This window comes from Grammomys surdaster, unplaced genomic scaffold (genome assembly GCF_004785775.1).
Source record: "Grammomys surdaster isolate TR1022 unplaced genomic scaffold, NIH_TR_1.0 126124, whole genome shotgun sequence".
Taxonomy (NCBI): Eukaryota; Metazoa; Chordata; class Mammalia; order Rodentia; family Muridae; genus Grammomys; species Grammomys surdaster.
The window spans coordinates 716,434-742,685 of record NW_021620932.1 but is presented as its reverse complement, the minus strand read 5'-3'; the positions used below and the strand labels follow the sequence as shown (position 1 = coordinate 742,685).

Sequence of the window (26,252 nt, the reverse complement as noted above, 5' to 3'; positions counted from 1 at the left end):
AGCTCAATGATACTTTGTCTTTTCTATAATTTAACCCATCATCACCAACAATCTAGCTTTCTATAAAAGTTTCAGAAATAACCTTGAGAAATCCTTTACCTGGCTATCACCATTTACCTTCCATGTGCAACTGACTTGAGGCTTACAGAGTTCTCTGTTCCCATTAAGCCTGGGTTTGATATTTTTTATTGGTATGCATGTACTTTATGACACATAAAGTGTTTTAATTACGATAATTAGGAAATATATGTGCTGCAGGAAACAGGCAAATCAATAGTATTCCAGGATGGAGAAGAGTTGATTCATACACGTACAAATATCATACAATGGTTGAAAAGTTAATCATTTAAAATAATGATTTGAATTGTTTAACTATTGTGCTTGTAGTTTTATAGGTAAAGAATAAATAGGAAGCAAAGGAATATTTGAATATTTGTAGAAATAATCAAAATAACCGCTAATGAAAAGCCATATAGTTACTGAATCTAAGAACTAGTTAGATCATAAGAACCAAGCATGTTAAACTTCTAGTGACTAAAATCTTATATAGTTATTCATAGAAATAATACACCATTAAGAGCTCATATTTATTGAGCAAAAGTGGCTTGGAGCTCAAGGCCCCAGAGATGAGAGGCATCTGAGAAGCCTGTGTCTGCCTGTAGTAGAAGATCCACAAGAGTCACTTTCTTTGCTCACACCTAGCCTTCAGCAGCCTTAAGTCTAACAATATAAAACCCCTGTGGGTGAATTAATGCAACTGTGTTAAATGCAATACTCTACAGCTGCCAATCCCTTTGCTTCTTATCCTTTACCTATAAAGCTACAACCACAATATTTAAATATGGGCCCTCCAAGAACAGTTGTGAAGAATTAGAGTCCACAAGCTATTTCCTAGATGAAGGCTTAAGTAGTATCATTTAACTTTGATGGGTAGGATGATAAAGCTTGCGCTTCATGGCAAGCGGCAGCCATATGAATTAATATATTAATATTTAACAAAGAAATGGGAGATGAGCAATCAGAAGGCCTGCATCCTGACATTAGTATTCCAGGCTACAAGTGGATGAATTATTCTAAGCTCCAATGATACTACTGTCATTTATATGACATAGAACGAGTGTAAGTGATACTCTGATATTCAATATAGAATATTTTTACAATGAAATCTACACATGCCATACTATTAAAATCTTCATCCTATTCCTGAAGAATATTTTTACAATGAAATCTACACATATCATACTAATAAGTCTTCACACTGTTCCTTGACCTGCATTCCATAACAATGACAACCTTAGATAAGCACTTTCAAGGTCAATGTGAGTGGTCATTGCCCTGACAGTTCCCAGATCATCTAAGCCAGACATGACCCCATGCACAGACCTATTATTGGGAAAGCTCTCCATTTTTGGACTCCCCTCTACTGTGTGTGCCATACATATACTAGGGCAACATAAAAGAACCTGGTTAAGAGCCAGGCTTTTTTGGTGTATGCTTGGTGCCAAACAGTGCTCTGTCATCTATCTACAGGTATCACCCTAATGGATTTGTCCTATAGACTCAGTGATTTTAAGGAGGCAGAGGACAGTTACAGGTCACAAAAGGTGAGAAGAAATGGAGAGAAGTCTCGTAACAGTGCTGAATCAAGCAAATAAGCCATAAACATTCCATAATGTATGTTCTTGCATTTTTTCTGTAAACCAAACTCATCCAAGTTTGCTGATGTAAATTCCCCTTGTGTCAGAGATGATTGTCTCGTTTTGTGTTCTTGAGCATCTAGTACCCAATGCCTCATATATTAAAATTGACAAGACATTAAAAAGAAGAGTGAAGGTAAGATGTGAGTGGTGCACAGCAGAACCCACCTAGCATGTACCTGGGTATGAGTCTAGTCCAGACAACAAGTATTAATTAATGAAATAAAACTGAATAAATATTACTTGTTAAGTAAAACCTATTGAGTTCATCTTTCACAGTAGGAAATGAAAACAGCATCATTTCTAGCCATTAGGAAGATAGGTGTTTAGTTTTATTAGATAGGTTAGTCTAGTAATGAAATAGTTGACAATTAAGTGCTTAGTCCAGTTAAATATATTCACATTATATACAGTTTACTCACAACACTGAGTGCAGAAGAGCAACATGGTAGTTGCCAAGTAAATGGTGATTAAGGGTACAAAATTATAACTGACCAAAACTTAACACTAACATAGCTTATTTTCCATCATTTTTCCCTATTGCAAGTTTCCTCCAACACAAATCCTTGTTTCCATAGCAATATCACCATTCTCTCTCCCTCTCTCCCCCCCTCTCTCTCTCTCTCTATCCCTCCCTCCCTCCCTCCCTCTCTCTCTCCCTCTCTCCCTCTCTCTCTCCCCCTCTCCCCCTCCCCCCCGTCTCCCCCTCTCCCCCTCTCCTCCTCTCTCCTTCTCGTTCCCCCTCTCCCTCCCTCCTTAAGCTGCCACTAGAAAAATCCAACTATCCAGCTGATGACATAGATAAGCGACATAAATATTTCCATCCTTAAGGCATATTGTGAGCCATCTCACCCCATGTTCCAGTACTCTAAACAAATCGCTACAGATCTATTTTAGGTACATTTAAAAATACTTCACAATGAAGGACAGACTCACAAAGACCTTCAGAGTCTGAGATGAAAATCAGGCAGGATATTCCAGGGATATTACAATCCCAACTTTGAAACAGCTGTCTGCTCTGCGAAGGAAAGAATACCCAGTTATCCAGCAAGGAATTCTTTCCTAGCCCCTGCTTCTGCATTTGGCTCCATGCTCAATTTCTCCGTCAGATGCTTGGAAGTGCTACGAGAACCCTATCTACCACTGAAAAGAGGTCTTCCTAACCCTGCTCCCCATTGACTCTGCCTCATTTGCTCCCAATTCCTGTTTTGAGTTATGCTGACAAACTCCTGAGGATCAAAAAGACAGCAAATACCTATGAAGTGACTGCACTACAAAACAATCCAATTCTGGAGAAGAGTTGACAAATTTCACAAGCTGACAGCTACCAACATATAAACCCTGTGTTCAGAAGTGGACACACATGTTGCAGGAAGTCCCCACATTTTCCACAGCAAAAGTCAAAACTGGAAAGTACATTCAGAAATTCAGTTCTGGTATTTCTCCTCCAAATCCTAAGGACTCGCCAAAGTATTAGCATGGATCTTTCTAGAATGATCATTATCACTTTGGGGGCAACGAAACAGTAGAGTATTAATCTCCTTAGAAAGGCACTACCCCAAGGACATCCTAACGTGATTTTCTTGATCTTTACAGATTACAATACCCTGCCTCTCCTCTGTTGATTCATCCTGATATAAAAAAGGAACACTCCTTTCTCTAAATTCCAAACCCAAAATGCAAAAAGGTAAAAAAAGAAAAATCCAAGGTGACTGGCTGCATCACTTCACAATTTGCTCTCACAAATACTATTTAATTTTTGGTGCAGTTTATTCATTCTAAATCCCAAAGTATATTAGTAACATAGCATGATATTCCCTAATACCAGGCTGTCATAAATCAATTCTTAACATTTCATTTGACTGCATCCAGAGTTCTGGATATTATAACAAATAACCCTGAAGAACAAAGTACCTTCCAGTGGATTGGAAGGCTGGAAAGCAGTATTTTCATGTATTAAGTTAATTGTATCTGGTAAATCTGAAGTGTCAGCCAACAGTCTCTGCTAAATATTTATATCCTGCGTCCTTATAGAAGTGATATGTCAGCAGGTGGCTGTTGCAACTGACTTCTCTTTTGAGTCCCCTCAACTTCACCAGTTTAGGAAAAGGTCAGTCCACCCAGAGGCAGAAGTTGCTACAGGTTCTTCTTAAGGCCTTCACTATACATTAGCTTCTGATGGTCCATTTTTGCCCTGCTAGTGTTTGGAAATTTAGAAAAACACAGCTATTTGGTGTTAGTGTGTGCAGAATTATTTACATGAAAATATAAGCATGCATCTGAATTATCTGATATATATATATATATATATATATATATATATGGATGTATATGCATAGGTATTCAAGGTATGTAATATAAAATATGCACAAAGAACAAATATATTTATATATGTAGATCTGTAATTATATCCAGATATGTATATATATATGTAATCCCAATCCAAAGCTTTTAGTAGATTTGTCTATCTCTGTCCACTCAGCTTTCAGTTCTCTATCTAAATTTGTCAATGTGTTTAATGAATCATATGATCGATTCCCCCATGGTTGTCTCCTTATTTGCTCTCAAAGTTAAAGATTCCCTCCACTAGGAATAAGTCTCCATCTTTTCCAAAATAAAAGCTGGTAAGTAGGCTGTTCTGATGATGAGGGCTAGCTGCTGGCTCCAAGACACTTTTCTCCCCTTGTCCACATCTTGTATAACAGAGGCATACCACAAACAAGTTGACAGAACTTACAGGCTATGAACATTCTCTCATTAATATGACTAATAATATGTCCTATCTTTATGTCTGGTAGAAAATGGACCCTGACTAACATTTTTCTATTATGTATCTACACTGGGAAAGAATCTCCAAAGCTTCGGTTTAGACAGAAGTTTATAGAATCTAAGACTGAATTCTTCAGATAGAAATACAGCTACAATAAGAAACAAATGCACTGGTCCTAGTTAAATACTTCAACAAACCTTGATCATAAACACTGGTCTCTGTTGTCTTGCTAGTTTCCAAAGCAACCCTACCACCATATCGTCTATTGATTGATTGATATAAATTTTAAAGCAATTAAAGTACTTTAAAAGTGTTTCTGCAGGAACCTACTGCAAGTCACGCTATGCAGCTTCTGGAGAACACCGATTTATTTGTTTACTTTTTAGTTATTTCAGTTGCATCTGAGGCTTTGCCCTCAGAAAGGAGGAAATATACTCTTTATTTTCTAAGGATCAATCAAGATATCTGTTACTAGACGTTACCTCTAGTATTGCACCTAAAGGTTGTATTGTAAACAGGAGCCTAAGGATTAGTAACCTTTTATTTATGTGCTTGGGGTACCAAGAGATAGTGATTTTAATTGCATACAATTACCCACCTCCTTCTGGCCAATCACATACATTCCCGTCCCATCTCTGTTTCTCATGTGTGGACATTTCTCACGATTTCTCAGGAAATCATGCTTATTGAGCAATGCAACATCTGAGGATTTTCTATTCCTAACAGACTTGGTTCCATGCCGCGTCCACTCGACTGAATCAATGTATGGTATACTTTTTAGGAAATTGTTTTCTGTTTATCCTGTTATCTTTTCCCAAGAGTCAAACCATTATATTCTATGTAAACTGAATATAGCTAGATTCTTGCCCTTCTTTGCTTGAAGTATTTTGAATGTGAGCTGCAAACAAAGTCATGTGTATTGCCATTTGGCTCTTTCCCTCAGTAGCACAAGTTCGAAATCCTACAGAGGTTTATGGTTCCATACATTTCAACATAGGACTGAACTTCCCTCTCAGTGAGGAACACTGGCAAAGCCAGGAAGGTGTGGTGCTGAAGCAGATTGCATCTGGAGAAAAGAAAAGCAGCCTGGGATAAAGCCACATGACTGGGGCTCCTGCAAGGATCCTACTACAGCCTTTCTCCTCGTTTTTGTTTTGATGGTAGCTGACAATGGATTCCATCTGTTCTTACAGAAGAGGTGGAGTCTGACAATTCCTGTCAGAGGAGACAGACACAGAGACTTTCCACTGTAACCTGCAGACACTGTATCACAAAAACACAGTTTTAGATGTCAAGGCAGAATAAGCGAACACTGAGTGAGTACTCGTACATTGGTTCTAGATACCACTTAGGACTTAAAAGCCTCCTTCTAAACTTTTTGAAAAATCAGAAATGAGACACCTTGTATAACAATAATTAAAAAGAAATACCCCAGAAAATTCTTGCACTAAGGTTCTGATTGGCCGGGAGCATAGGCTGCATATTAACTCTTCAAACCCCCTTCCATAGGGTAGCTGAGTCAGAAACCACAGCCCTGTGAAGAGGTTCTCAGAGATGACTTCCAATTCAGACTGGCTTCCTCTAACAGCTGCTCTCCCACTATAGGAAAGATGTGGCATCTTTGCAGACATCATTTAAATGCCAATTTTCATGCCTCCTCTTCCACGTTATGGCACTTAGAACATCAATATTTTAAGCAGTTCAAGTATTTTTTAACTTCTAAATGAGTCATTCACTCTCTTAGCAGAGAAGAGGTAAAATAAAATGTCAATGACTAAAAAAAATTTTTTTTTAAAAACCAGAGACTAGTGCTTCAAAGACAGATAAGCACAGAGCTCCTGATCCACTGGTAATTGCCTTGAAACTTGGAATACAATGCTAGTCAGGACAATGGGGCTTCAGTCACTCTGTAGGAACTCAAAGGCTGCTGGAGAAAGCGGCACAGTCCTCTCCCTGTAGCACTTAAAGGGCCAGGTAGGGTGGTAATTTCTTCACAACTATCAAAGAGATTTAAGACATCATGTGTAACATTCAGGAATTTATATGTATCTACTAAACAATTTCAGATACAAGGGGGCGGAGGGAAGGCATCTCTGGACTACTTTGATCATTGTACTTAGCTGTAACAGGACCAGATCCTAAGCAAGGAACAATTTCGCCAGAAATCACAGGCAAGATGCCAAGCCTTTCCACTGCTCCTTTACAAAAAAGGTCTTAGGATTTTGCTACTACCACCCTAGAAGTCACAGGCAGCAGAAAGCAAAGGAGCCAGGGGACAGAGTCCCTCATTCTGTAACAGGACCTGCAGGGTGGTTGGAACCTAATTGTTTTTACATTTCGAAATTATTTCACTAAACAGTCACGAGTATCTAGGTCAAACACAAAGGTGGACAACAAAAAGCTACCAAGCTGTGAGAGGGACAGCCTGAGACGATTTGCCTCTGGACCTGTAACATCGCCACGTTCCGTGGTCACTGAATCACAGTTTACCCTTGTTTGCTCGTCTCTTCATTACCCCCTCTTCTTCTCTTATTCCACTTACTTCCCTATGCATTTGATTCTCGCCCTTCTACCACCTTTGTGTGCCTCTTTTTAATGACATAATATATCTCATCACGGCTGCACATATACGCATGGATGGAATCCTGTTTTCAGGCACATGAGTTCTTTAACCATGGCTAAGCCACTGAAGAGAATGTCTCCCTCCCTCGTCATCTGTTAAGTGACTACAGCACCTCAGGGAGGGGTGAGGTAGACCACCCAACTCTTTAAACAAGGAAGTCTATATTTAACTATAGCAGCCCAAGGCTGAACTATATACATATTTCCCAGGGATTTCAAGGTTTTCTTGTGTATGTTTGCTTCAATCAATGTTCCTTTCGTGTGTTTTTAATACGTAACAAGGAAGCCATGACAAAATATACAACAATAACATACTGTGCAGAGTGAATAGCCTCCACCTCTCAAAGGCATAATCCATATACACAGAGTAAAAAGTGGGGGTTCTGCACTTGAACTTGTCAAACGTCTGCAGTTATAGAAAACCAGACAAAATTCAGGGCACAGCTATAGCCCTGAGGATTTGGGTTAAACAGAGAGTCTGTAGAATGACTCTCCCAGTTTTGGAAGTCAACTGACAGCATCAAAGAGCAGCATTGGACTCTCTGGCTCCATAAGATCCATGGTCCCAAGAAACCCTCTGGCCTCTTCCCAAACTGTATATCCAGACTCGTAATGGAGCAGTATGAGACAAATGGAATGGCATACGGAATCTGAAAGGGAATGAAGCATGAAGTCCAAACGGCTAACCCCTTAGCCATAGCATAGCTTTTATGTGAACAAATACCAATAATTCCAATTTCCTCTAAATGAATTCTAAAATTCTAAAATTTGTAGTAGTTGAACAGGCTTGAGAATTCAGAACTAAAGAGCCATACAAGAAAAAATATGGGGACAAGAAAAGAGGGGGCCACCTTACCAGCCTTCCTGGGGGGGTCTTCCTGGAGGCACAGATAATGACCATTCTCATACTGATCACTCAAAATCAATACTTGGCCAACATTATTCTTCTACATTATGAATAACAGGATTCTAAAGTTAAAGCTAAAGAATAAGGGCTGAAGAGATAACTCAGTGCTTAAGAGGACTGGCTGTTCTTCCTGGGTCCAGATTCAATTCCCACAACACATGACAGCTCACAACCATCTGTAACTCCAGTACCAGAGGATAAAATGTCCTCCTCTAGCCTTCGTGAGCGCTGCATGCAGGTAAGACACTCAAGCACATAAATATCAACAATAGCAAGTGCTTCAGAAAAACAAAAGGTAACTATCATCTTTTGTTTACAAATGAGAGAGGCCACGTGTCCACACATGCATATTCATTTGCACACCACTTCTACACTATCAAGATTGTTCTTTCATGTCTTTGCTGTTTCTGCTTAAACTTTTACCAGTAAGACACGACTCCATTTCTATCTAAATCGTGTGCCTGCACTAACACATGCCAATAGTATTCTGTGGCGCGAAACACTGCACCCATCTTACTCACAGTCCTATGGAAAAATCCTAATAGTGTGTATGAACCAGCACTTTAAATGTACAGGTGGCTAAATCGTTTCGATTGTGGCTAAGGGTTCTAGGCCTAAGTTGAAGTCACATATTGGCTACTGAGCATCTCTGGGCTTTCAGGGAGTGACTTCATTATCTTCCCAATTTGTCTTTTACAACATCATGATCCTAAGACTCTGCTTGACTGATCAATGAACTTATGAAAATATGAAAGACTAACACACTAAGAAGCAGTCTGAGTTCCATGAGGGAAACCAAATCAAAAGGCAGTTCGTGGTACTATTTTTCTTTAGACTAAGAAGTCAGAAGTACTTTTTTCAACACCAAACAAACTAAGCTAGCTTAAGCATCTTCAGTAAGTTACTCAATAGAAGGCATGGTGTCCACAGACATTTCTAGGAAATAAAACGATAGGAATGATTCTTGGAGGTCTTAAAAAATCATTCTGTGATTTTTCTCTCTGAGAGTCTTTGTAGCATTTGTTTCCGCATCACATTAAAGTATTACTTTAAGATAGAACAGAGTTGGTTCTGTCCCAGAGTAACATGTGACCCTGAGGTTGCATGACCATTGCTAATGATAGATGCTATCACGGTTACAGTGTGATTACAGCAAGAAGATTAAGGATGTTGAATGAGATTGTTATAAATGGCCAAGCAAACAGAAGCTAGGGCTCATGGTATCACTCATTCACCTTCTAATATGCTTACTGAGAAATTATGGTTTACCTCCTCAGGTAAACCATAGATCTAATCCAAGTCAGACACATGCCTAACATGTTCCACTTCTGACTCAGCTCATAGATTAAACTGAAACAAAGCTTAGAAGAGTTAATGGACACAAGACAGAATTGAGACCATTAAACTGTTAAATTACTGGGTACAGCTTATACATAAGACTCAAGAAAACTGCAGCCAAGAAGGAGATCAATGGAAATGATTTGTAGAAGCGGGTCATTGTGTTGGAACTTGCAATCTAAAAGACTTCAATAAAAGAACAGAGAAGAGACAGGACCATGCAGGCTGAAGCAGTAGGCAGCATCTGTTACATAAACTCGTTACACATTCAAAGTTCTCTTCTTCCTATAAACTTTGTGAACTAGGTACTATTATAAGCCCTATTTTACAGGAGAAGAAATTGAGGCTGAAGGATTAATTAGCTTGTTCCGGACATAAATATGGCCTTGCTATCTTCTCATTAGCAAACTTATAGGGTTGTAACATGGCACAATTTTCAGAAAACTGAAGATATGTAGGTATAGGTAAATTACATACATATAGCCGCATTTAAGTGAAGCAAAATATTATTGATATGTAATTCTCTCTCCTCCCCCACCTCTCTCTCTCTCTGTGTGTGTGTGTGTGTGTGTGTGTGTAAGCCAAAAAAAATCTGACCACAATTTCCACTTATATCTACTTATAAGATAGCACTTGGTAGAAACCAAGTGGCCACTGTGAAAAATAAAATTCATAGAATAAAATTTGAAAAGCTAGAATTTTTCGATGCAAACAGAGACATGAGTCCTCCGTGCCTGTGTTATGACTGGTAACATAATAGACGTTATGGATTTTCTAACAATGTCTATAAAAACCAAATTAATTTGCAAGAGAGTTTATGGCAAAAGACTGATAATGTCCTTTGTAATGGAAGTATCTTCACTTTTAAGAGATACAATATTGCCTGTGCATATGAGGAGATTATATGAGAGAAAATAATATCCATACATCCAGGTCTCTAAACTGTGCCATAGACAAAGGCATGGGTCATAGCAAACCTTCATCTTAAGGCATCAGCTTTATCTTCAGCAAATACAAAAGCACCATAATAATGCACTATGAGAAGACCAAGCACCCATCTTTTATATAAAATTGACAACAGAACTTGATCCATCATCCTGGAGACTTATCTTGCCACTTTGTCATGGATGACTTGGCCAATGGAGGCTAGGGATTAAAATCCACAGTTTGATTAAGTCCATTCAATTAAAAATGATTTCAAGTTTTTAAAGGGGACTAATAAAAGTGAATGATATGTTCCCTAAAATTTAAAAACAACAATATGCAGTTTTTAATGGACATAGGCTTTGAGTGAATGAACTTTCTCAGTCATTATCTTCATAGATTCTTTTAGATGTATTATGAAGAAGATTGGGCATAGCAAGATAGCTCGGCAGGTAAAGTCAAGCTGTCAAACCCCAGGGACACATGTTTGATTACCAGAACCACATCGTAGAAGGAGACAACTGTCTCCCACAAGTTGTCTTCTAAATTTCATACATGAGCAGTGGTGCATGTGTGTGTGAGCACATACACGCACACACACACACACACACACACAGAGAGAGAGAGAGAGAGAGAGAGAGAGAGAGAGAGAGAGAATGCAGAATTTTTCTGAAAGAAAATGGGAATAATGAATTGAAAGAAAACCATAATAAAAAAATACCAGGTGGAAAGAGGGAATCCAAAGCAGAGTGTATTTACTTCAGACGACATGCCATGTCCTGACCTCTGACAGTAAATCTGCATTTATTGGGCCAAACCAAACTAAAAATTTTTATCTAATCTGCTTTCACCATCAATATAGTACTGGAAATTATTTTTTCAATCAATGTGATTATTAGTTACAGTAACTGTAAAAATTTAGCTATAAAGACAGACAGTTTGCAATAATGAAAGAGTTCAACTGAGAAGACATGGGCGTGTCCCCTCCTTTCTGTGCCCACTGCTGGTTTTCTGATCTTAGACACACAGCTATCTTGGCAATCTTGTTTATAGACGGAGATGATATCACTTTGAAGCACTTGCTTCATAAGCACTACTCAAGTCTACGATGCTCAGCTACTGAACTGACCCCTTCATTGTGCAGAGATTTCGTCTCTGCTCAATTCCTTGGTCTAACAGTAACATAAGCATCTGTTTTGCTGTTGTTTAGTGTATGGATGCTCTAACTTTTTCTACCTTAAAACTTTTCTTCTTCTAGTAAAAGTTATTAAAGTATTAGGCTTGGGAAAGAATATATTCTAAACTATTAACAGTTTTTATTTCAAGACAATATGAACTCACCTTTTATTTTCTTCTTGATAGGTTTTTAAAAATGTGCTTAAAGTAAGACAAGATGTTATCAGACTAAGAAATGCTGAGTCTTATCTGAGGCTAGACCACATGCACAGGCAGTCAACTGGATCTTCAAGGTCAACTGGGAAGAGCTCTCTTCTCTGGATACTTCTTCCAGAAGCAGAAGGACCATGAAAAGAAAGCCAGCCTTAAGCTAAGGCTTGACCATCTAGGGACAAGGCTATCTGCTTGCAAGTGGCTGTGACTTTAACAAAATGGTCCAGAAAGTCGCTCTCCCTTTGAACTATCTGAAGCATCCTGCTCAAATTCTCTTTGAGCCAGTGACTCACTTTGGCTTTCCCACAGAGCTGTACATCCTCAGCCCGTAGGCTCATTTTGTTTTTAACTTTTAAAAACACTTAATTTTGATTAAGAACATAAAATGCACCCCGTGGATGGTATTTCCGTGCACTGAACACATAGTAACCTTAACCGTGTTCACGATATTGAAAATTAGATCACTGAAATTCTATTCATCTTGAAAAAATGATCATCTACCCACCAAACACCTGTTCTTCATTTCTCACACCTTCTAGAAACCCCCAAAATGTCACTTATCTTGACTGCCTTTTCCTTTTTAATTATCTGGGCATTTATATCTGAATATTTCTTAGGGATAGGACTTTGCCAGATCTCACTTTGACGAGCCAACTTGCTCTGATCATTATGTAGAAATGTCACCATTTTGGATCTGATACAATCACCACTGTATGTTGGTTCTGTCTGCCATTTCACTCTATCCTACGTTTGCATTCTAGTCCTTGTGGATTTTTGTTGTTGCTGTTTTCCTTTCTTCCTTTTGAAGACACTGTATCGTTTTTCAGTGTTTCAAGTGTACCCTCATCACTGTCTTACTGTGTTACTTTTCTCTTCACCATGAGCAACTTCCTAAGCAAAAGCAGCTTGTGAGAAGGAAGGATTCTTTTGGCTCACAGAGTTTGAGAGGGGAGATTCTGTCAAGGCAGCAATGATACGGCAGAGATGGCACCGATGAGTTAGTGACAAGGGCATGTGGCTTGTACTCCTCAAATCTCAGTGGCCAAGAAACAGCATAAAGTCAAGGAGAGAGAATTCTCCTTTATATTCTGCCTGGGACTCCACCAGAGGGTGTTCACATGAAGGGGGTCTTTTCCCCTTCACTTTTACCTTTCTGGAAACTCCCTCAGAGGTTCCACTGTGGGACTCTAAGTAATTTCCAATCCTGTGACAATGACGGTGATGATTAACTGTCATACTATCTGCTATCTGATTGTTAAACTTTGTGTGTGCATAGTTGTCAGAATTACAAGATACACTTCTGTTCATCACACGTGGACTTCAAACACTGTACACCTTGTACAGTGGGAGAAACCTCCAGCCGTTACACGGTATTCGATCCCCACGCTCTCGCTTGTCACTCAGCCAGTCTTACAGATACCAGAGCACCTCATCACTTGGACACATTTTAAGAGGTCAAATGTGAAACTTTTTAAAAAATTTTAACTGTACATATATTGTAGGCTAGAGGGATGCAGTGCCCACAGCGTCCAGATGAGGGCTCCGCATCCCCTGGAACTGGAGTTACGGGTGGTTATAAGCTCACATAAAGGGTGCTTGGAACTCTGGACTTCTGGACGAACAGCATTTGCTCTTAACTACTAAACAATCTCCCTGGGCTCAAAAGATTTGGCAATTTTTCTTTTTAATTTATCTAAATTTATCATTGCAGGTGTACATTTCCTCCTCTAGATCCAAATTTCCTTTCTTTGAAACTACATGTCTTCGTGTATGTCTGGATGCAGGTTTGCAGACATGAGTGCTGCAGCGGCCATGGGTCCAAAAGAGGGCATGAGATCCCAGGGCTCTGACGTCCGTCCCCCTCCTGTCCCCGCTTCCCCCTGCTGGGATTACAGGCCTGCACCTCCCTGCTCATCCTCTGCCTGCTTGTAAGACTCTCGCTTCCTTGTTTGGAACAATTGAGTGTATTTGCCGTGATTTCTACTGCTTGAAGTTCTCTTAACTTTTCAAGATTGGGGGGGGGGGTTGTTATTTTCACTGTATTTGAACAGTGTTTTGGGGCTTTTGTTCGTTTCTGCCAACTTCCTGAAAGACCAGCAGAACCTTTGTTAGATGGTTTCATATAAGTCCTTGACTGAGGCTGAACTCTGTTTTCAAGCTTCAGCCCTCTCTGGGCTTCATTTCAGATCATTTCTTTGGCTACATGTTTATAGTCAATATTCTCTCTCTTCTGCAGTTTGCTATGTTTAAAAAAATTCATATTTTTTTTCACTTCCAGAAATTTAAATTATTTTTATAACTTAAAATATTCATATTTTCCTTCAATACCTTGAGCACATTTGTGAGATGATACAAATATTTTAAGGTCCTGGGCTGTTACGGTCACTGCTGTCATTTTTGGATATGTCTTCATTCATGTTTGCATTTGGAGTGTATATCTGGGTTTCCTGCTTCTCTATGAGTATCAGTTTTGGCCAGACGGCAGACATTGTTGTTTTCAATTTATTTAATGATCCAGTTTACTGACTTCCTCTGGGGTGGTTTTGGTTCTGGAACAGAGCTGAGCTCCATACAGACCAGTTTGATACTTTCAGTGGCTGATTCCAGACTGATCACGGCAGACACAAGTCTGAAGGTTCTAGGACTAGCTAGTCCACAACCCAGCATCAAGCTGGGAGTCTCTCGGGCTCTCCCAGGACCCATGTTTGAATTTTGGTTTGTATAGACATGTATACTTCAAGCATCACTTGGCTTCTGTCCCTCTGGATGGTAGATTTGCACTTTGCTTCTTTGGCAGAAAGCTAATCACACAGCCAAAGGCTTTGATTCCCTCGGTGAAGGTTTCCAGCACACTCTGTAACAATGTCATCTTCTCTTACATTGTTGCCAGCTGTCACAACCTCTCCAAGTTCCATTTTCTGCTTACCATGAAGGCACTGCTGGCTTTGCTGGGTAATTTCACCATGCTTTGCAGCTGTAATGGTGCCTCCAGGTCACAGGGAGGTGACCTCTGGTTTTGTTCTTGTCCTGAGGGTCATTCCCTCCTATACAAGAAGTGAAATACGGGATGTCTGTTTTGTTTGGTTTTCCAGCTGTTTGTGTTGGGCAGTCGAGTCCCACAATTAACCCTTCCTGATCAGAAGTGAAATTCTTCCATGGGTTAAGTAGAATATTTTTGTGAGGCATTTCATGAATCATATCAGCATGCAAATGGCAGCTCAAAAAACTAATCTAGACAGAGAGAAATACATGCTTTATGGTATAAATATGTGTACTTCTGTGGCAAGGATGAGAAAACTGGATCACAGTCTGGCACAAGCTCAAAACTAACCCAGAAGGTTAATTTGCTTCTACTCCGAATCATGGAATTCCTCAAAGCATCTGATTTCTTGTAAGAAATATCCCTTTTTATCTAACACACTGACCCTATAAAAATGCAAATGTCTCTCAGAAAGGATCGCATGTTCCATTCTCCTCATTTAATGAGTCTGCAGTGACAACTGGTCATCTGTGGGAACCTTGAACCACTGTAGCATAATGGGAGGATGGGGACTCAGGACGATGGGCCACCAAAGAATATAGCTGAAGGAGAAAGACTCCAGCTAAAGGGAAGGAAGAAGGACAGAATTACCAACTTCCTCTCGTGCCCAGAGTGGACCCTGAGGGAGACGATTTGTGTTCCAGTTATATTTCCCTTGGGTACTGTCTGTAATTACTATCACAGCTCATTGATTTTCAATTCTTTCTATTAATACATTTATTGGCCATTCTGACATTATTAAATTCAGACCAACTCTGCATCTTTAGTAGACGATGTCTCTTCCCTAAAAAAAAAAAAAAAGTAAGGACTTCACACATTAGCAAGATCACAGTGTCTGTAGGCACTGCTTTGAGGCCATGTTCGTAACATGTCGAGATTTCACTACAGATCAAAAGATCTCCACTGTGGGTCATCAAAGACTATGAAATGATAAGCAAATTCACATCTCTAAGATAATTCTACCAATTTCCTAGCAATGCCAGCCCTTGCTCCACAGTGGGAGGGAAATAATGAGGCCCTGTTAAAGGGCAACATCAGTGGCGTTTTTAATAAACACCTCCTCCTTACTTCTGACAAAATCATTAAAGTAACTGCATCTAACTAAGCCTCCACACACAGACGTAAAGATTTCATGTAAAATTAAACAAAGACATTAACCAAGGGGAAAAGTGAGCCTTCTTGGATTTTTTGCTTCCTTACTTTGCTGAATTGTAACGCAGTTGTCTGTCTTAAGTAAGCATTCCACAGCATATCTCCAGGTTCAGCTCCAGTCCTTGCATCTGTCTCTATTTCTTTACAAAGTGTAAGAATTGAAGTCTCTGTCAAACCGGCACCAGTGTCCAAATCCTCTCCCTTGTAAAGCGTGGCAAACAGGCGCGAGCCTACAATAAACAGTGTCTGAATGAATCACTGTTTCTCGAGCCCTGCCTAGTCATGAGTTCCTGAGCTGAGGTGATGAGGAATATTGAGCACCATAAAACAAGAGGTCTCCTCCATTACAGCTGCTTCACAGAGCCCATCGGGTCTCTGTAATAAAGAAATACCTTCAGCCCTGGGCTATGAGTGTCCTGCAGAATATTCTGGAGAAGTTCCTGCAAGCGCTCTCAAAGGAAATCAGCAGGCTCTGTTGTCCTCCCAACCCCTCATGCCTCTGTGTCCAGAATACTCATGCTCATCAGAACTTGTACTCTGGGTAAATCGACTGGTGCAGGCCTGTAATCCTAGCTATGCTGAAGGCTGAAAAGTCAAGACCTACCTGAGCTGTACTATACAGTCAGTTCCAGGCGATTTTGGACAACTTAGTGTGACCTTGTCTCAACAAACATAGAATTAAAAGAGATCTAGATACCTGGAAGAGCCCTTGCTGAGAATGAGCAATACTTTAGGGTCAAGGGTAGGAAGGAGGCCTGTAAATTGAGATTTACCTTAAATATATTTGTTAAATCACAGAATAAACTAGGATGTTAAAATCTCTCCTCAAAATAAAACCAAAACTCAGGAAAACTGTAGCAACTGTATGGGAGCCAGTAAGGCTTTTTGTTTTCTTCATCACGGAGTGTGTTTATCAATTCCGTACCATAGGCAGGCAAGCTACTGTGCAGCTAAATGGTTACACTACCTCCTAGCTAAGGAAAACTGAGCTGAGGGGTACTTAGCACGATTGACAGAACTGGTACCTGGTGCAATAGGCAGCTGAACTCTCACAGGACTCCTTTTTGCTTCCACACGCAAGTAACTTCATTTGGAGTGTGACAGTTATATCTACCATTGGAACTGCTCTCCCTCACCTCCTGACCTTCTAGATCATACGATATAGAGGAATCCTCTGCAACACCCCCACTGCACAGATGAGGACACAGAAGTCCAGAGATGAGAAGAAACTGTTTAATGTCACTCAAGCCAATAAACTGCAGGGCTAGGAATAAAGTAATATTTTATGTCTTTGAGGTAGCCCCTTTTTCTATATTCAGCCTCCTCTGTAGTATGATAGTTCTAGAACTCTCTTTCTGCTGTCCCCCTTTGCTTAATAACACGTTAGAACATCCAAAGGCTGGCAGCATTTGGGAAGCTCTTATAACAGCGGGGTATATGCACCAGAGGTCATGGACAAAGTCATTCCCTCCTTCCTTGCTGTGCCCCTGAAGTGTATCATAAGAGCACATTCCCTTACTGCGGGCTGCTCACCAGCATGTCCTAGCTCAGGATGAGCGTGAAGGAAAATGAAGTAACAGGACAGTGTACTGCTCTTGAACATCACTAAAAGTATGAGCCTTGGAACTCTGTGCAGAGGGAGCTAGTGCCTAAATGTGGCTATTCCTATTCAGTTTGCATGGCTACAGGACAAGGACCTCTGTCATCAACGAGAATGTGACTGTTCAATATGTATAATTTCATGTTTATGTTCACGGTTACCAGATGAGGTAGACAAATCGAGCTGACAACATGCTGATTGCACTTACATATGTGCTAGGATGGGTAGCGTGGATAAGCCTTGGATAAATCACATATAAACTGAGCATGTGGCGTGTCCTGGGAACCAGTAAGAGTACAAAGGAGAAATCGAAGAAATATCCTCTGCTCTTTAAGAGTTTGCATTCCGACCCAAGAAATGTAATAAAAAACGACACATACAAGTTTCCTTAAGTGAATGGCAGACAGAACTTCCCAGGAAATATTTAGCCATGGCCAAATTTGTTATTTATTTGATATTCTGTGATCTGAGGTCAGGGGATAAGGGAAAGCTTGTCTAATGGTGAGAGCTGTTGACCACCAGAGAAACTGCAAGTCAAACATGAAGACATCAAGGTGATCCAGACTTGAGCTCGGGTGATTATTCAGCCAGCTACCCGTTCTGTCAATCATGCCCAGTCTCCCTCATCCCAGTCCTCCTCCACATCTTCCTTCAAGACCTTGAAATGTATTGAGCAAGTCCTGACTTTCTGGGAGAAATTGGGACAGGCATAGAGCAGTGGACCACAAGAGGAAACATGAAGGACTATTTACCACACGCAGGACAAAAGACAGTCTGCCATGCTATATGAAACAGAAGTTGTATGTAAATTCTTCAATATGTTGCATAGAAAAACAAAACAAAACAAAACAAAAATTCTCTTTCTTTCTCAAAAAGACTTCAGGTTGATGTGTGTATCTTAAAGGCAGTGTCATGAGACACAGCTGTTACAGACTGGATGAGGGGCCAGGCTTCTTTATCAACTGCTACCACATCAGTGTTTGTTCCTGTAACTAACACAGGTCACCATTTTCAAGACCCCATAACTTCATTCCCCATGAGCATTCACCTAAATATCTCTAACATTTACATTTTATGACAAATTAAACTGCAACTTTTTCCATGGAGAAAGTGCTAGAAAAATCTACAGTATACAGTATATGCACTACTTGTTCCATGATTTCTCGTGAAAAGTCTAGTAAAGTGGTCTAAAATCAAAATCATTAAAGTTTTAGATTTTATCTATTTTTAAGGAGGATTTTAGAGAATGCAAATTATTATATTCTCTAAAGAGCTGAAGTCATAATCATGTCAATAATCACTACAGGCAGTTTCTCTTAAAGCTTTCCTACAGAAGAAGAAAGCAGGATTATACCACTAGTAGACCTAAGAAGTACAAAGCTGAAATTAAAAAGAAAGTTTTTATTTCCTTCCATCATGTACAAGCTAATTACTGTTAGAGTACCAACATCTATGCCACTCAGAAAAAACAAAGTTGATTTCAATGAATGGGGGTTAATTAATAATTAGGAGCCCACAATTTTTCCTGTCCATATTTAAGAACAAATAGAACTTTCTACAAATCATGTAATGTACAATTGCTATTCACTATAATACTCTGTGAATATTGGTCTTTATTCCATGAAAATCCAACGTCTTTCACACAAACATTACTTTGAAACTGAAAAAATGACTAAAAAGTAGAAAGAATTTGCTACATATTGTTACAGCGTATAGGGCTGGGGACAGTGATCTCTGGCTTTGACCCCTGGCCCACACCACAGCCTATGAGGTTCTGTAGTTTTTGCCTTTCACTAACACGTACAGTTTCAATAGATTTATTGTTGTTCATGGAGAAGAAAGTACAATGAGATAAAAAGAGAGCTCGGAAATACAGAATGCCTTTTCCCTTTCCTCCCTATCAGTAAGAAAAAGCCTTCTTACCCATATTATGATGCAGAGAAATGAATTGAGACTATAGAACATTGAAGAAATATACAAGTCCTTCCTGTTGTTCAGTTAAGGATTCAAAGTTAGAGCCAACTGTATGGTTTGGAGGATGGGGAAGGTTAACCTGATGAGCACAACTGGAAGCTACAGAGGAAGACATGACTTTTCCATAAAGCTTATCTGTAAAGTGGTAACACTGGTCCTGTGTGTCCTTTCCTTTCATGTTACTCTCTACCCTCTGAACACTGAGCGGTGGTCCTTATTCCAGCACAGAGCTCCAGGGTTGTTAGTGATGAACACTCTCTACACATTTCATTTCATTGTTAGACAAACCAGTGCCACACACACAGATGAAGTGAGCTCCTCAGCCACTGTAGAGACCAGATTTGAGCACAGGCTTGCAGCGAGAAGACAGGATGACCACATGCTGCACAGGACTGCTTCATGCAGTGGCATGTGGGACTTATTAAAAGAACCAAAGGTCTCTACAGGTTCATAAACTCAGGAGCCATTACAAAGATTATGACACACTAAGATATTAGGCCTAAGGGAGCTCCCAGATGGACATAACCACACTGATTTATTTGTTTATTTATTTATTTGTGAGGTGTTATTAACATTTAAAATTCTTTACAAAAGTTTCTTTACAAAATTATTAATGTTTAGTTTTGGTTTCTTTTTGTAAGACATACATTAGTAAGATAGAAATGATGAATTTATTTACGTCCTCTGTCAGCTTTGTGTGCTGCCTAAGAGATAGCAATGTCATAAGGTATGTGGCCAGTGTGTACTCAAGGATATAGTGATTTCTCCTTTAAATACCATGGTCAGATACTACCATAAACAGTTACACCGGCTTTAAGGTTTTCACTAGAGAAGCTTTAAATGTTATTAATAATAAATTGCCAATGTGGTTGCATATAAAATCTGTGTTCCTAGATACTCCATTTTCTGTATCTATAAATTAATTCATGAGTTTAGCTATGCAATTCTAAATAGTATTTTCCTTTGCTTTTGGGTACTTTTCACATTAAGTGTTCCAATTTTATCAACCTTCTAGAACTGGTACAGTTTTGAAAATGTGCAGGGGCACTAGGTACAAACACAACCAAGAAACAAGTATACCATCAGTAACAATTCCATGCCTGTTCTCTGTCTTTTCTTTACTTAGAACTTCGAGCCTAAGAGTTACGCTCCCATCTTACGTTAAATACTTTCTCTTTACTCTGGATTCCGAAGCTTTTCATGCAGCAATTTCCCTTCAGCCATAAGGGTATTATAAGGTCATCATGAAGTCCTAAATTTTGAACACTATCCACTCCAAAAAGGATGTAAGTGGGTGATGTTTAAGGTTGTAAGTGGGTGAGAATCAACCACAAGTTCAGTTGATTCCTTAGGCAGGGGACAAATGAGACAAGGAGGCTCTGGAAGTGAATGGACCAGTCGTGAGAAGGAGGGGGGCATCTGGAGAGGTTTCTGCTTACCCCTTGTTCAGATTCCAAAAGCTCTGTTTTGACTCTGACTGCCGGCATCCCATCAAGCATTAGCATTCTGTTCTCAAGGGTGTTGAGATTCTGAGAATAGAAGAAAGAGTGAGATTCAGTTCTGAAGCGCTAGAAGAGGCCATCACTGGGAATCTTCCTTCACTGCCAACCCTCAAGTACTGCTGACCTAATTCTTCTAGAAGGGAGCCTAATTAAATGAGAATATCAGCATGACCAATTATCCTCCTATGTGAACTTTCATTTGAAATAATGACTAGGAAGTTGACTAAATCAATGTGACTCTCTGACCCCTGGGTTGGAGGTCAGGCTATAATAAACTGCAGCGTGGAAGCATTACATTAATTTATATGGGGCTGGGAAATTTATAACACCTTCTCAATAGTGGGAGGAAATACATGGCAAGGCCCTTTGTCTTGTTCTTAGCTCTGCAAGCTGTCTTGTGTACAGAATCATAAATGAAAAGTCAGATTAAAAAAAACAATCCTATACTGTCAAAGCCTGAATAATCTCAAGACAAAGTAATACAATCCTAGATTTGTTGAAATTTTATACTATGCCAATTCGGAGCAAATGAAAATGTCTACATTTCAACCCCCAAGCAACTATTTTAAAACAACCAACATGAGTTAATTTGAAATTTAACAGGAAAACGTCATCAATAATGAAGAGTGCTATTCTTACATATGTTTGACATATGTTAACATATGTTATTCTTACATATATTTGGCTCAGTTTATCACCTCTAAAGGTAAGGCACATTGAACCTGTGACTCAACAGAGTTTTCGTGCTGGGGAGAAGATGAAATTCAGTTTATGTTTCTCCAGTTCTCTCTGCTTTAGGTATGCTCTGAATCAGACATCTACACAGGCAACCAGAAAGTCACTCAGAAGGGGCACAAATTAGATTTATTGTAAAATACTTTTCAAATACACCAACTTCAACTTGACAAGCTTACTCAACTCAGAAGTTGACTGAACATCAGGTTTCAGAGAAGTCATTGTGCTCAGTGGCCTTACAGAGGTGACGTGACACTAAAGAGATCTTATTAAGTAGCTATACATATATATGTGTGTTATATAAATATGTATTCCCACATCTGTGTATAACTTGTATGGGTTAATTTTATCAATTTACTAAATTGAATTTTTTAATTGGTTAGCATGCCAAATCTGTCTGTGTGCTTGTATATATAGTAGTTCCTAAATATTTGCCTACAGGGTGGTAAAGGTTAGTATAATTTCCAGAGTTTGATGCTTTCACTTTTCAGGCAGCTGGTTTTCATGGAAAAGTTTAATAAGAATGCCATTCCAACATATCACAGTCTAAGATTTTAGTACCAAAGTCTACCAACAGGGTGCAGTACAGTGAAGAGCTCTGTAATCTCAGTCCTTGACTCTACATGAGAATACTCTAAGAAGTACAACTTTGAGGGCCTCTCATGGCAAATAATTTCTCTAAGAAAACCAACCAGAAGAAAATGGCAAACTGCACTAATTCTCCTTAGTTGAAAGGAGCATACGAAAAGATCACGTCTCCTAGAGTATTAAGACATCCTGTCAGTTTTTTCCACAAGTACACAATATTGTCCATGCTTTGACAATATTTCACATCCTAACAGACCCAGGCAATAGCAGCTACAATACTGCTAGATATTGCCAGTGTGCGCAGTCAATGTCTTGCTAACTTAGAATCCTTTCTTCAAGGCAGGGGTGTGATGGGAGGGTATCATTTGTATATGAAGGGGCATTCTCAGACTAGGACTTGTACCTTGTTGTCTCCAGTTTGAAGCATTACCAGCTACTCTGGGGGACTTCTATCTCAGCAGCCCTCCACCACTTAACTGACTTCCCTCAGCAGCTCTGGGAATCACCCATCACAAAGGCCCCCAAGGCTGTTTACTTGGTAGTCAGTGAAGGATGAGGTTCCTACCCTTGAGCAGCCTTACCCATCTGAGACTGGGAAAAGATACCTTATAAGGGAAGGCTGAGCCAAGCTGTAGAGCAAACGGGGTGGGTGGGTGGGTGGGTGTGGGGGGGCTGCTGGAAAGGAAGGCTTAATGAATTGTTATAGGGGCTAATGTCCCTTTTAGTGTTCAGGACTAGTCTATAGCTGGTGTACTCTAACCACTATCCCCACTTGCTGTGATAAACTCAGGAGTTTAAAAATTGCAAGCTAGCCAGGGCTTTGAAGTTAAAAACTGATAAGTCATGAAATCCTAACTGGGTCCATTTAGCCAGGGTCCACATGTACATGTACACGTACATACATGTATATGTGTGTGTGTGTGTGTGTGTTTTAATGAAGTCCAATTTTCCTTGGGAATAAGCCTACTGCTATGCTTTTCCAGAAGCATGTCCAGCCACAACCCTAACAGACAACATAGACAGCAATGTTGACAGCTGGGGAACACAGCCTCCATTGCTAGGCTCTTTCAGTCAATGCAGCAATTGATAATTAGTGCAGAGAGCATAGCCGAATTCACAAATGAAGCATATTAATCTCTACATCCAGGATTCTAACCCCACTTAACAGACTTAGGAGCACTGAGAGTCCCAACATGTTCAACCTGCAGGAAGGCACTAGGGGAGGTGATACAGCATCCAGACAGCATGACACTTCTAAAACACTGGTAGATACAATTCAGTAAACAAGATCAGACACATAGGATGTCAGGTGACTGTAGATTTTAAATATATAACGGGTTCTGACAATTTGAAGTTGCGGTCAAACGTATCTTGTGACAATCTCAATTAAAACACATTGGCTATGGAATCAATGGTTCCACTGATCCCCAAGTGGTCAATAAAATGACTATCACCATCAATCTTGTTGTTCTAGAGCTATATGTATATTTATGTTGGATGGATATTTTGATAGTGTATGTTCCTCAGATTTATAATTTATACTATATATATATATAAATATGTACTTATACACAGCATGTATGAGTGGATTTTATCAATTATGCCACAAAATTTATTACTTGGTTATTATACAAATCCATGTGAAGTTAAGGAGAATGTTTCTTTGGATATATCTACCTGCCAAGTAAGCCTTCTGCCTTCTGCTATGCTTTTCCAGAAGCATGTCCAGCCACAACCCTAACAGACAACATAGACAGCAATGTTGACAGCTGAGTAACACAGCCTCCATTGCTAGGCTTTTTCAGTCAATTCAGTCAATGTAGTACTCCAACAGATGGCAGTTTTCCTGGTCAAACATCATATGAGCATAGGGATGATTGGTTCAAGCACCTCAACATACTAAGTACTGATGAGCAGCAAGAAGAACTAAACTGAAGTGACAGTGACTTGGGCATCCATCGAATGGGGTGACTCCTGGGTCAAATTCTATAACCTGCTTTCCCACCCTACAGTGCAGGCCTTTTCTTCTCCCTCCTCCTGACTGTGAGTCAACTGGAATAACAAAGGCCTGGAGAGTCAGTAATGAACTATTTAATTTCTATACTTAATTGCACTTCCTAACCAGAAACTTTCTAATGGTATCTGTTTTGCTCTCTGATAGTACAGGACATATTTGGTTAAATATATGTATCTTCTTCATGATATGTACGGTTATGGATGAAGAGACCTCACTTGTAGCCACCTCATGGTGAAAGTGATGTCAGAGACAGAGAAACGGATCAGAATTCGCTGCACTAAGTTATTGCCATAACTTTATTGCAGATTCTTACAAGTTTCCCAAGCAAGCATGCTGGGTGCTCCGAGTACCACCTGGTAGGTATGTTAACCATTAGGAAAAGCAACAGAATTGAATTACAGGGAACTTGAGCTTCTACATACAAGAACATCTCAGAGGAGATGACTTCTCATTGTTTCATTCCTACCACACTACCAAACATTAAAAAAACAAAAGCAATATTTGCTTTCTCAACCCCACCATAGATGTGGTGATTCAGCTAATAAGTAGATATCAATTCCAAAACCTGTGCAGAAACTCAAGCGAATGAATGTACTAGGTCCTCCCTCTCCTTCTGGGTAAAGTATGCACGCACCTACTGGGATAGAACAGTATTTATGCCTAGGTAACAATTTCAATTGCTATGGGGCACACCACATAGAAGGAATTTTCTCACCCTCTGTTAACAACTGACATGCCTACCATTTGCATATTTTCTATGGACCCTGATAAGAACTGGCATTATGATGGTCATTTAATGCCCACACCAACATAGGGGCTACCTCTATCTAAGGTTGACTCTACCTAAGATTGGCACATCTCAGAAGCAAAGGATTAAAAGTTCTTGAGGTCTCACAATTAATCAGTGGCATCTTGCTGTAAACCCAGTGCCTAACCCTGTAGGAGGAGCTAATGTGGGAGGAGTTAGGAGAGGAAGAGGAAGAGGAAGAGGAAGAGAAGGAATAAGGAGGAGAGGAGGAAAAGGAAGAGGAGGAGCTAGGAGAGAATAGGAGGGGGGCAGGGAGGAGATGGAGGCAGATGTTCACGTGTCTGTAGCAGTCGAAGGTAGTTGGTATATCTAGGTTGGGTATTGGGTTACACTTCTGATTGTGTGGGTATCTTGTTACTGATCTTTACCAAATATATAAGCCTTGATTAATCTTTAAGCATTAGAGTCTCATCTTTCTACTGGGCCTGCGTGGATGGTCTGGGTAATGCCCAGCCTTGCGGAGATGGCACGGAAGATTGGCAGAGCCATCTCCCACTCTGGCATCTTGTGGGTGGCAGGGTTGGTGTTTCTGGCTGGCCATTTCTAGCTGCTGTGTGCTTGTGGCCTCCAGCCGAGAGAGAAACATGGCGGCAGAGCTAGGCAGAGCCGCTGCAGCTTAATAGTCAGCTTGACCAGAGGCCTATTCAAATAATTAACACAACATGACCCCAAGCTTCGCCCTTCTCAATGACACTCTACACAATCACCCGATGACACTCCCCCGACTTTTTATCTTCCTTATCAATACATGCAACCTACTCACAAATGAAAAAACTATGGGCAACATATTGAAGTTCCAATGAAAGGAGCTTGGAATTCTCAGTCAGCGTTCCTCCCAAGGCTCAGCTGGCTCAGTCAAGTGAAAATCTTTCGGTAACTGGTTGCATCTATATTTTAGTGAATAATAATATTAAGTCAAACCAGCATCTCAATTCAAAGCTCTTTCGTATTTCTTCATGTTAAATTGAACATATTTTTATCTTACTCAGGTTATGTCTCTGTCTATAAATATCTCCTCCATCGTTTAGCCAGTCACTCCCATCCTTGTTTCAGCATCCAGGAACTCTGTATAATTTCATCTGCAGTTTTTTCTTTTTTAAAAAAATACATTCTTGGTAGCTTGTTCACTATTTCCATAATATGAAATGCACTTGCGCAGCAGAGTAATATCATATTACATATTTTATAT

At 39.8% G+C, this 26,252-nt stretch overlaps 1 protein-coding gene across 7 annotated transcripts in view; it reads right to left on the bottom strand.

The window, feature by feature from the left end:
• The window catches only part of Klf12 (Kruppel like factor 12), a 384,722-nt gene that overhangs the window by 199,760 nt on the left and 158,710 nt on the right, over nucleotides 1-26,252 (bottom strand). For all 7 annotated transcript variants that reach the window (XM_028756552.1, XM_028756559.1, XM_028756557.1 and 4 more), the window contains one exon: nucleotides 20,853-20,942. In XM_028756552.1, the coding sequence (XP_028612385.1) occupies nucleotides 20,853-20,942 (90 nt within the window). The remainder of the gene's footprint in view (nucleotides 1-20,852; nucleotides 20,943-26,252) is intronic.